Source organism: Taurulus bubalis (assembly GCF_910589615.1).
Source record: "Taurulus bubalis genome assembly, chromosome: 4".
Lineage (NCBI taxonomy): Eukaryota > Metazoa > Chordata > Actinopteri > Perciformes > Cottidae > Taurulus > Taurulus bubalis.
Genome location: NC_136592.1, coordinates 23,645,575 through 23,657,181, shown reverse-complemented (window position 1 = coordinate 23,657,181; position 11,607 = coordinate 23,645,575). Strand labels below are relative to the sequence as shown.

Sequence of the window (11,607 nt, the reverse complement as noted above, 5' to 3'; positions counted from 1 at the left end):
ATGTGACATTGAATTTTGTACAGCTACAGAATGTAATAAATGTTTTTCTTAAGTCTGCAGTTTGTCAAACAATATTTCACAAGAGCCAAAGCTTATATATAATTAAAAAAAAAGAGGTTTAATGACTGAAATGCTTACAAATGTCACACAAACACTTTTCATACAAAAACATAACTTATCAAAGTAAAAGGTGGTTCATCATACAGGGATGACTGGAACTGGATCTTGACAACCGGACAAGGACTCCATTGGCTCAGCCGCCTCCTGAACTGAAACATTGAAGAGTATATTGGATGCTAAGTTCTTGCTGACACTCTGTATTTGTGAAGTTCAGACTTTACTTCCCAAATAGCCAACAAATAAATGTTCAGTCGTAGAGGAAGTATTCAGATCTTCTACTGAAGTAAAAGTACTAAGATCACACAGTAGAAAACACGGTATAAATGTACCTAAATAATTTAAAGTATGCAGACAAATGCCTACTGTGACCGTTACACTATTATATATTTCATCATTAGATCATATTTACTTGTGATTTGGTTGAGGTGAAACTATTTTGTAGTTCTCAGAGCCCAAAGTGACACAATGCTCATTATGTCCAACAAGATGGACTGAAAAGGAAATGGACTTGGAAATAGGATTTAATTTTTTTTAAGAAAATCTTATTTTGCTCTTCCTATTATTTGTATGGGAAACTCTTTATTGGAGCAGTAACTAAATAATGCATGTGACCTGCAGTGTTATTACACGCAGGCTATATTCGCTATAGTTTAGCTTAGCAAAATGAAAAAGTGCAATTTTTCCTCTGAAATGTAGAGTAGTAGAACCATGATAATAAAAGACTAAGTACAGGTACATCAAATGTTGTACAACAATAAAACGCACTTTGTTTCATTCCACCACTGATGGTATTCAACACACAGACAAGCAGAATGATAGTATGTCCAGGAAGATATGTACCTGTGGTGAGGTCGATGAAGGGTTCTGGAGGAACAGCGATGCCCATGGCCCTCCTGATGCCGTAGACGCTGCTGACGTCGCATGGGGCCACTTGGCCAGTCAACGCAGCCAAGTTCCCCGTCACCTTCTCAGCTGCAGACGAAGGAAGAGTTAAAAGGGAACATCACGAAAGACAAGACGACAATCTCGAGCCACAACATTTTGCACAGGAAGTTCTATGTTTCAGGAGTAGTTCAACTTTTTGGGAAATACACTCGTTCGCTTTCTTTCTGAAAGTATTATGAGAAGACTGACACCATTAAATATGAATCTACCACCAGCAGCCAGTTAGCATAATGACTGGAAACCGGGGGGACAGAGCCCAACTAGTCCAAAACTAAGAGTTCTCTGGGCATCATTCCATAGTGACAAATCTTTAGCACACACTAACGCCAGATTAAAGAGATGTGGTTCTCTGGGACGGCCACTTTGAGGAATACAACCCTGGGAATGAGGTCAATGTTGGTGATTTGAATCGTATCGCTGTCTTAACTGTGAATTGTAGTCTGAAGCTAAAAGCAGACACCGCAGCAGCGTTGGGTGGCTGGTTAAGAGGTAAACGTTGTCTACAGCTGGTGGCGATGGTTTGAGTGCAGGAACAAAGGGCAACAAAGGCTCTTACCCAGCTCCAGCTCCTTGGCAGTTGGTGCCAGCAAACAAATCATGTTAGGCGGCTGCTTAGTGCTCAGACGCTCCTTCTGTGCTTCCTGCAAGTCACGCAGGAGCTTTGTAGTCTCGTCCAATTTCTGCTGGAAGTGCAGGGCCTCTGTGACAGATCGAGGAGGGGGGGGGGGATAACACACATACCGTTACTTCCTCTGGGTTCCTCCGGTTACCTTGCGGTCACTGCTCGGATCCTTGGTTGCACATATTGAACACAATACATCCATTCTCTCTCGGTCCTGTTGTGGACCTCTCTGTCTTACATTAACATGTGGGAGTGCAGAGACAGAACAGGGGGAGAGGATCAACTTTGATGGGCTGTTAGAAACATCTAAGAGGATACATAATGGGGTGCGGGATGGCTTAATGGCTCATCGAACTGTTCAGACGAGGCTGCTTTTTTTTCTTCTTTTTTTTTTTTTAAATGGCAAAAAGCATTTACTGTGTGATTATGAATGTCTTTGTTCACATATTCTTTTGAACCACAAATAAAGCAGTCAGGGCTGCCCAGGTTCAGAAATCTGTGCCCTGCTCTCCGGGTTGGGCAGATCACTTCTGTGATCTTCCATGAGAGTAGGTAGTTGTTTCAGTTTTGTACATTCATTATCAAGATGACACCCGGAAGACAAAATGTTGAGGGACTTCTTTGGTTTTCTATCCGATTATGAACTGAAATAGCTACGAGCCATTTATTGTGTGTGTGAATTTTTTTTATGTGGCAGGTTTATACTCATATTTAAGCGAAATCCCAATGTGATATTCATTAGAAATAGAGCTGAGACAAATGTGTGTGTGTGTAATATATATATATATGATCAACTGAAAATGAATGAACAACTATTTTGAAAAAAGACTAATCATATAGATCACTAATTAAGTAAAAATGCCAAACAATCTCTAAGTGCAGCTTCTCAAAATGTGAGGATTTACCAATTCCTCCTATTCCTATTATTATAAAGTGAATATCTTTGGTTTTGGAACTGTTGGTTGGACAAAACAATGAATTTGATATGTTCACCGTGTCCTTCAGCAAACTATTTTCGGACAGAGACCAAATGGTTACTCATGAATCTACAAAACGTTGAATTGATTAAGCTGGAAAAAAAAGAAGAAAAATGTCCAGACACCCTGATATCACAAAAATACTAATCCATAATGACAATGAGTGTTAGTTGCAGACTACGTCCGACAGAAGCTTTACCCCCAGAGAGCTCCTCGGCCGTCTGCAGGCCTGCAGCAGACCGCAGGAAGTCCAGCCTGTTGCAGTTGGATGCTTCGGGTTTCGCTACCTATGAGAGACGAGGGGGAAGACGGCATGTTTAGTCGGGTTTAAAAAAAAAAAACACTAGACAGCTGACGCTTCAAGGGAACATCCGGGCCCTTTGAAGCCCCTTTAGTCATGCTGCTTCTTCACTCCGCTAAAAATCAAACCTAATGAAAAGCTGAAAAAAACGGAAAAAAACCCCGGGGAAGGGGACGAGAGCGAGCTGGAGAGCGGCCAAGAACAGCAAATAGCCCGGACAGAGGGTTGCTGTCTGCCTGGCGGAGGGGCCCGTGCTCTGGTTTCCTCCGCTGCTCTGAGGAGCGATTCAGCCGCGCAGCCAGCGGGCACTGGAAGAAAACACGGGCCTCTCCAGAATTCTTTTGACAGCGGGCCTTGCGCGAGTAGCACCGCTGTGTTTTTTCAAAAGGGGGAAATGTTCTTTCCATGCGTGGATGGATCCCAGCGAAAGGCTGGCCCCTGCTATGTTGACACAGCTGGTTTGACGTAGCAACAGCCTGCCGAGGCCGTCTGTAATGACAAAATTAAATGAAGTATCCGCACATGAGGCGTAATGGGAGAACATGTGCTGTACGCTCAACAACCCCGCGGCCGGAGCTCCTCTTCACACATCACATCCAACACCGATGCGGGTGGAAGGCTTTCGGCTTTGTGTTACACGCTGATATTTTGTCATTATGAACTGGATGTCTATTTCCATGAACTGTACAGACTGCTTATCACTCAGGACAGGGTTTTTCTTTCTTTCCAGATATCAACTCTCACCTCCATGTCACTCGAGTCCTCTTGTGCATTTGTTCCCTCCTCCACCTGCTGGACAGGCGTAAAAAAGACAACAACACACAACTCATTCAATCAATCGATACCATCTTACATTTCTATCCTGCACTGTTTAACTCTGTCATAAAGAAAGTCAACTTGGATGAGTTTAATCGGATGCTTACCGGCTCAGCTTCCTTCAGGGTTTTTGAATGCTCTCCGTTCGTAATCGCATCCAGAACATTGTCCGCTAGTTTGTACACATACTCGTCTGATTTGGCAAGGAACCTTGACAAGCTGGCACACACACGGAGAACAAACATTTACAGCTATTGTTTCTCAAGCAGAAAAAAAAAAATCAGAACCACTTTCTTGGCCAAGAACAATGAGAAGACGATATTGACACCGCTGACGCGTTCGTCTGAAGAGACGGTCAAATACGACAGAGACAGAAGATGAAACCAAAGCGTAAGAGTTGAAGTCAGAACCAAAGCGTAAGAGTTGAAGTCAGAACCAAAGCGTAAGAGTTGAAGTCAGAACCAAAGCGTAAGAGTTGAAGTCAGGATGAGGCCCAGTCTACAGCCGGGTGCAAAAGAGGAAAGTAATCAGCTAGGAATGCCTCAAGTGACGTTCTGTGTAAATGCCATAGAGCCCGAGTGCGTCCGCGGTCACGCTGCGCATACCTGTCTGAGCCCAGAGGCTCGGACTCCTCGCCATAGAGGGAGGAGACGAGGTCAGAGTCCTCCTTGCTGATGTTGGCGAAGCTGGAGTCGTAGGTGGGTGCGTAGGAGGTGAACGGCCCGTAGTTGACGTAGGACACTGTGGAAAGGGTTGCTCGTTATTATCTCATCGGTCTGATCCTAGGTGTCTGATATTAGTGACGTGCAGGAACATTAAGCAACATGTTACCTGGAGTGATCCTGTTCCTCTTGTCCTCCCTGAAGCCCTGCAGGCTGTTCACGCCGCTCTGCAGCCGATTGGACATCATGCCCAGTTTCACAGGACAGTAACCAGCATCTGCAACAGGAAACACAATGACATTTGACCAACTGTCATAAGTCGTCTCCCCACCTCAGTATCTTCATTTATGGAAGACCCATCTGCAAATTCTTTTTTAAATCAATCATTGGAAAAATGAGTTCAAGGTGATGTATAAAAATTTATATTGTGTATGTCCAAGCAGCACTCTAATATCCAAATATATTCAGTTTACAATCTTATCAATAGAAGTGTGAGAAAACCAGAAATTCTTCACGTGTCTTGAGCTGGAACCAGTGAACCTTTTTTGCTTGAATAAAAAACTATTTTATTAGGAATTTGTTTGAGTTCCATTATGATTCCAGAATAAGCTACCTCCTGCTGATGGATCTGCTGGGTTGAGGATTGTCATCGTGGTGGAGCCGTCAGCCTTTCGCCTGGCAAACTCCAACTACACAACAAATCAAAGAAAGGGCTCAATAGCAGCAAACACCCATGAGGAGATGTGTTGTGGGTAAACTTTGTGATGGACCTTGAGAACATTAGACAAAAAAAAAAGTACCATCACTGATCAACCAACATCATCCATCACATGTGGGAAAAACTAATTTCATATGAAGCTAATAGAAAACTATGGATATTATCTCAACAGAGGGATTTAACATAAGCTACTTTTCTTTTCATTGTTTTATAAGAGCAGGATTCATGATTTAAAAAAAAAAATAGTGGATATGTCAATTTGAAAGACAATAAATCCAGAATTTAAAGCTGCTTTCTCACATCACACTGGAGCACTCGGTTGGACAGCTTTCCTCCAGACTCCTCGATGACCTTGCGGATTTCCTGAAGCTCTTTCTCTACCTTTGCCGTCTCGTCCTTGGAGTCCTTTTCCTGTCTGCAAATGAAACACGACTTGAAAGACGAGACAGAAGAGACACTTCGGTCCCGAATGAAAAGGTTTTTCATGAAGTGAAAAGAAGAAGAAAAAAACATGCACACTGCAGCAAAATACTGCCAAAGAGAAAACCTTTGCAAGTGCTTCTGTTCATTAAAAATGTCTACACTCTCCCTTCATTCCTCAAACAATCTTCCTGGAAGCATTTTGTTGTAGTCAATAAGCGCCATCAATATTTTAAACAAAGTATCACCTTCATTAAGGAAGGTAAAAAGTGGATGGATGAAAAAAAGCAGAGGAAATGTTTTTTTCTTCTTTTCTTTTTGAAAAAAAGAATAAGAAAAAAACATTTCCTGTGCATCACCGACACCTTAAATTCAAAATGTTCTGTTACAGCTCTGGGCACCAACACAGACGTAAAAGACGTGCAGCCTTGAGAGAACAAGACCCAGCAAGCTGTGAGCCATTCTTCAAATTCTCAGCCTCCAGCGGTGGAAAACCGATTTCACTTTAGTGTCAGAGAAAAAAGAGGCGCACACAAAACCAACGATGTGCGGAAAACTGGTTCCGTCCTGCATTTTTAGTCCAGGCGGATTAGTTACCTCCACCTCACCTGTGTTGACATGCTAAATACTAATGTATCTTATTGTTGCACTATCCACTTTGCTGCTGTAATACTGCAAATATCCTCCGCTGTGGGACCAATAATAGATAATCGTATTGGATCTTATGGTCAGCAATTATTTCAGTTTTAACAATCAGACAAGCTGGAAACTGGAGTTGGATCTTTGGTTCAAGATCAAAGATGAGAGATACTCGTGTCACCCAACTTAAACAGACTTCCGAATAGTGTAAACATATCACGATTTAAGTCACGAACCAATAGTCATGATTATCATTTCACGTCCTCGCATATGCTGAAATGGCATGTGACTTTAAGAAACTTGAACTAATATTCAGCCGTTTAAAGGACCTGGGAGTGCCGAGTTTCTGGGATCTCTCGCCGGCGCCTGTGGTTGAGGGTCCTTCTCTGTTCTGGCCCAGGCTGGTGTCTCCTTGGTCCTCAGTCTTTCCCGGCAGTTTGGCAGAAGGGTCGAGGCCGGACATGAACTCTATGCTCTGCTTCAGGCTCTCCAGTCTTTCCTATTGGAAGGACGACTCAAAGTTTTATTTTTCTCACTTAGAATCAGGAAGGAGCGGAGAAGAAAAACTGCTGGATAAACTGGTAGTTCTGCTGCTACAGTTGGAGGCAATCTGCTGCCCCCCTCTGGCGCTTTATGGCAAAAGCAAAGTCACTTAACTTTGTTCCAGTGCTCCAAATGAAGTAAAGAATAATGTCATGTTCACACCAAAACAGTTGCGAATTTTCGCAACGCCACTTCGCCTATATCGCGCCGCAGGTGAAAAATTCGCACTATGTAATTAATCAGTTTTTTCGCAACCATTGCTGGGGAAAGGGGGCGGGGCTTATCTCTGTGTCTTGAAAACATTTACCATTTCCTTCATCCACCAGGTAAATAACCACTAGTTCTGCTTTATACTTGTTGAGAAAGTCCCACACACGTCGAAACATCAACCACCCCAGTGTCTGGGTTCATAATATTATCCGTAGTCGCACACAGCTCCGACTCCTCCAGGACGAGTGTCTGAATGAAGCCGCTTCCAGCGCTCCTTCAGTGGACCAGCAGTTTGATTCAGTAACGGCAGGACGGCGGTGATGCCGGGCGGAGCTTCTATCTCCGTGTTTGTGAAAGCATTTACTATTTCCGCCATTCAGCATTGAAATAACCTCTAGTTCTGCTTTATACTTGTTGAGGAAGTCCCACACACGTCGGAACATCAACCGCCCCCGTGTCTGGGTTCATAATATCCGTAGTCACACACAGCTCCGACTCCTCCAGGACGAGTGTGTGAATGAAGCCGTTTCCAGCGCTCCTTCAGCGGACCAGCAGTTTGATTCAGTAACGGCGGTGATGCCGGGTGGAGCTTCTCAACGCTGATTGGCTTTCGCAACTCCGCGTCATGCGAATTATTCGCTGGAGTTGAAATATTTGAACGCCGGCGAAAAAGCGACTTGCGAATATTCGCAACGCCGTTTCGCCTCTATCTATCCGCTTTTTCGCAACCTAACGCGGCTGTGCATTGACTTAACATGTAATCTGGACGCGCGAATATTTCGCAACTGTTTTGGTGTGAACACGGCATAACACTGCTGCAACTAGTAAAGAAAACTTCTTCAGTAGAGAATGGAAATATGTATACATGTGGTGCATTAAATACCATCTGGGTTTAAAGAAGCTTAACTATAAGACTTTTCTGTCTTGTTAATGAAGGTAGTTTCAAAATATTTTACGCATTAAATTACAAAGAGACAGAACATTAATAAATGCCTCAATAAGCTTCTTTTCCTACAAAAAAATCATTAAAAAAGGAATGCTAGTTGTCTACAATTATTCAGTGAATAATATCATTTTGAAAACAATATTTTTCTGAATCTTCAGTTTCATACCTGGTTCAGGATCTTCAGTCCAGAGTGTAACATTTTCCTCGCTGCTTTATGGTAAATCGTCTCAGGTTTGTTGTAAATCATGGCGTTTTCGCACATAACCCTGAAATCCACCTGCATCAACACACAAGACATCAACAAAATCATTTGGGTGTTTCTGCTTTATAGTCATTTATTTTCACTTTCTGTGCAAGTTCTCTTAGTTTCCCAAGTTGAAGCTATTTTACGGGTTGTTGCATCACGTCTTTTTGGCCATTAACATTGGTTAGCTACCAATACCCCGCCCGATCAGATACTACTGTTCAGCAAAATGTTGATTAAATATGTATCTTCACACTTTCAAATAACAGTTGTAGCCTTTTAAATTGGTCACACCTAATTGTACACGAGATACCTGATCCAAATGCTGAAAGTCCTGATTTAAAACTATAACGTTGGTACAACATTTGTATCTTGTTGTGCATCTACAGTACCCGATGTGTAAAACCGGCACGTACCTTGATTTCATCCAACGACTGATAGTGATCCTTCTTCACTTTGTCCTTCATTGTACTGAAGTCCATCGGCCGTCTGATTATCATAGAGTAGCCCGGTGCAATGAGGTCGGTCACCGGAAACGAGAAGAATGCACTGGGATCTTTCCTGCAGAGAAAACACACACACATTATTTATTCACCGCAGCAGAAATACACTAACTTTACTGTCGGGTTAGAGGGAGGCTAACGGTCCGGGATATAATCACATGCACTGTGAGGAGACCTGCTGCTGAACGTGCAATCAATAAATGACCAATGCTGCACCTTTGGAGCTGCCTGATGAGCTGATTCAAAGCTTCCTGCAGAGGAGTTTGTTCCTTTTCTACGAGGAAAGATAACAAAAGCATGAGGGAAAGTTTTGCAGGAAAGGTGTCGACATAGACCGCGGACAAAGGGACATTGAAGACTACCTTCCTGTTTATCCAGCTCTGAACGTATTGGAGTTCTGCTCCGTTCATCCTCCTCGTTCACTTCCGGTCCTTTCTTCTTCTTCGTCATCTAGCATTACAGAAACAAACAAGGACATGTAACACTAGGACATTGTACGTAAACTAAGTGCTCCCTTAAAGAGGAAGGCTCTATGACATTCAGTCACGTTACCTTTTTCTTTCCCTTGTCATCCTCCGGAGACGCAAAGCTCTTCTCTTTATCCTTCTTCTTTTTCTTCTTCTTCTCTTTGGGTTTGTCGCAGTCCGCCGGCTGCTCGTCATAAAACGTGTCCAGACTCGAGCTCCCTGTCGTCACTTCGTTTCCAGACACTTTCAACACCAGCTTCAGTGGCCTCTCGACGTACTCTGCAGATACGAAGTCAACAAATGATCGCGCTAACGATCGGTAACTGTTGATGGCTGACTGACCCGTGACAGCTGCGAGATGCTGGAAACAATAGTCACTCACAGCTAGCTTACCTAGCAGGAGTTACAGTGACGATACAACGGCAGCTGGCGCTGTATTGTAATCTTACATCGCCTGCCTTGCATTCATACCGAATTGTGGCATATTGACAAATAAGTGAGGGGAAGTAAACAAGTATATCAGCCCTGTAGCTAACGTTAGCCTAGCAGCACGCTAGCTGATCGGCTAGGTTTATGACCGTGCTAACAATAGCTTCCTGCACCGTATTTAAAAACAAATCAGCAAATAGTTCAGATGGATGAGTGTTCGAAATGTGTGAGGGATTAATTACCTTCATATCCGTGTTTTTCGGACTTGTGCTTTTTGTGCTTCTTGCCCATTGTTTGTATTTTGATCTGGCACCGGCTGATCGCTCTCTCTGCGCTCTGTGGTAGCCGAAGGACTGAGGCGCAGGGGAAACGACGCAGCTCGACGAAAGCCTCCAGCGCCCACTGTTGGCGAGGCGGTGGTACTGCGATGCGGTTTGCTCACGCTTATCGTCGGTAGGGGGCGAAGTAAGCTTAGTATTACTTTGGCTAAGCCCTGCTAAACGTGTACCCCCTTGTGATTCCAGATGTTAACTGTCAGACTGCATAATGCACAATATATTTAAAGGATTTGACACTGAATTGTAATAATCGGAGAGCAACAGCAGTCAGCGTGGCCGTCTTCAATTGGAGCAGTCATTCGCTCAGCCAAAGTGCTCTTGAGCAAACAAGGAGCACCAATCAGCTTCACTGGGTCAGATGTGTTGTTAATTCTGCACTTAAATACAGAATCTTTCTAAATAGACAGACAACATGCATCGAAACGCACTCACTTAAAAGGGCAAGCTATTTAGTGATGTAGGTATTGCACTTTGATCAATTCGGGAAGTGACCTATTTAAAGAAGAAGCAACCCAATATTATATATTACATCAGACCTGCTTGGTAAATGACCCTGTCTTTCAAACCCATTGACTTATTGTAAGGCAGAGATTTTGACTCCTCATGATGTGTAAACAGAAGTTAAGTAAAATGGGTGCAATGCCCTTTTAATATTAACACTAATATACTTTAAATTATAATCTGGGACACCCTTTGGAAGATAACAGGCTGATTGCATTGGCTTACATACGGCTTTAATTCACAAATTAAATAACGTCCAACTGAAATAACATTTAGTCATCTTTTTTGTCGTCAAATATACTGTCAACATGTGTCTAACTCTAAAGCAAAGAGCACCTGTCTGTCTGTGTGTATTTCTTATCTCTTACAGTCCATAGTTGGCAGACTATCCTCGTTCACTTATACCAACGAACAGTTATGCACGTGCTCCTAATAATCCTATTTTCATAAAATGTTGTTAGTAAATCTGAACCTGCAATGTTACATGTGCCATTTCTCTTGTCAGTATTAGTATAATGTGTTTCCCTGAAGTAGAAGTACACAGTACGTTGGGTTGCATATTTTTCAAGTGCTTTGGGGCCCTTTTGTTAGTTATTTTGGGGTACGATGGCTGAGAATAATAACATAATTCACTCATTTTCACATCTAAACATTGAAATAAATGTATAGCTCTTTGGGCATGACTGAGGCAGTTGCCTATACCTTTCCCCCCATAAACCAGACTCTATTTTACTGGTGTTTGAGTGGCCGCGCTGTGTTGAGAGTGAAGTATTTAGTTTGAGCGATTCTTGAGAAAGCTGCAAGCAGCAATAGCAAAGGTCACGCATTTGGCCAGCTCCTTACAGGCATGTTTTGCGCGGGAACTGTAATCGTTGTTAATATATTTTTTGTTATTGTTAATAGGAAGAAAAAAGTATAAGAAATATCAGAAATACAGGGATGGGTTTGATTGACAGTAAGCGGCCGTCTGCCAGACTGCTGTCTTTACAGCATATGCGCTGCCATGAAAGCAAAAAGCATAAAATGTGTCCCTTTTGGTTTCTTTTTTTGTTGAAGGAGAACTCGGGACAAATGCTTTACAGAGCCGATTTGTAGCTGTAGCAGACCCCCCCAATAAACTGTTTAATTTCAGTTGGGCTTGAATTAAATATGGAGATGAATCTTGTTTAAATAAACCCGACTAAGCTCCTAAAGGAGACAAATGAC

The 11,607-nt window shown here is 42.8% G+C and overlaps 1 protein-coding gene across 1 annotated transcript; it reads right to left on the bottom strand.

Moving 5' to 3' along the window:
- Positions 1-100: 100 nt before the first annotated feature.
- brd7 (bromodomain containing 7) lies at positions 101-9,907 on the bottom strand. The gene is made up of 17 exons (XM_079216932.1): positions 9,805-9,907; positions 9,219-9,412; positions 9,029-9,116; positions 8,883-8,940; positions 8,580-8,724; positions 8,086-8,196; positions 6,550-6,719; positions 5,462-5,576; positions 5,057-5,132; positions 4,613-4,720; positions 4,387-4,522; positions 3,889-4,000; positions 3,710-3,757; positions 2,864-2,951; positions 1,622-1,765; positions 961-1,092; positions 101-269 (listed from the first exon to the last, which is right to left on the bottom strand). Exons 1-17 carry the CDS (start codon positions 9,851-9,853, stop codon positions 199-201), a joined length of 1,845 nt encoding a protein of 614 aa, XP_079073058.1. The 5' UTR covers positions 9,854-9,907; the 3' UTR covers positions 101-198.
- Positions 9,908-11,607: the final 1,700 nt, after the last annotated feature.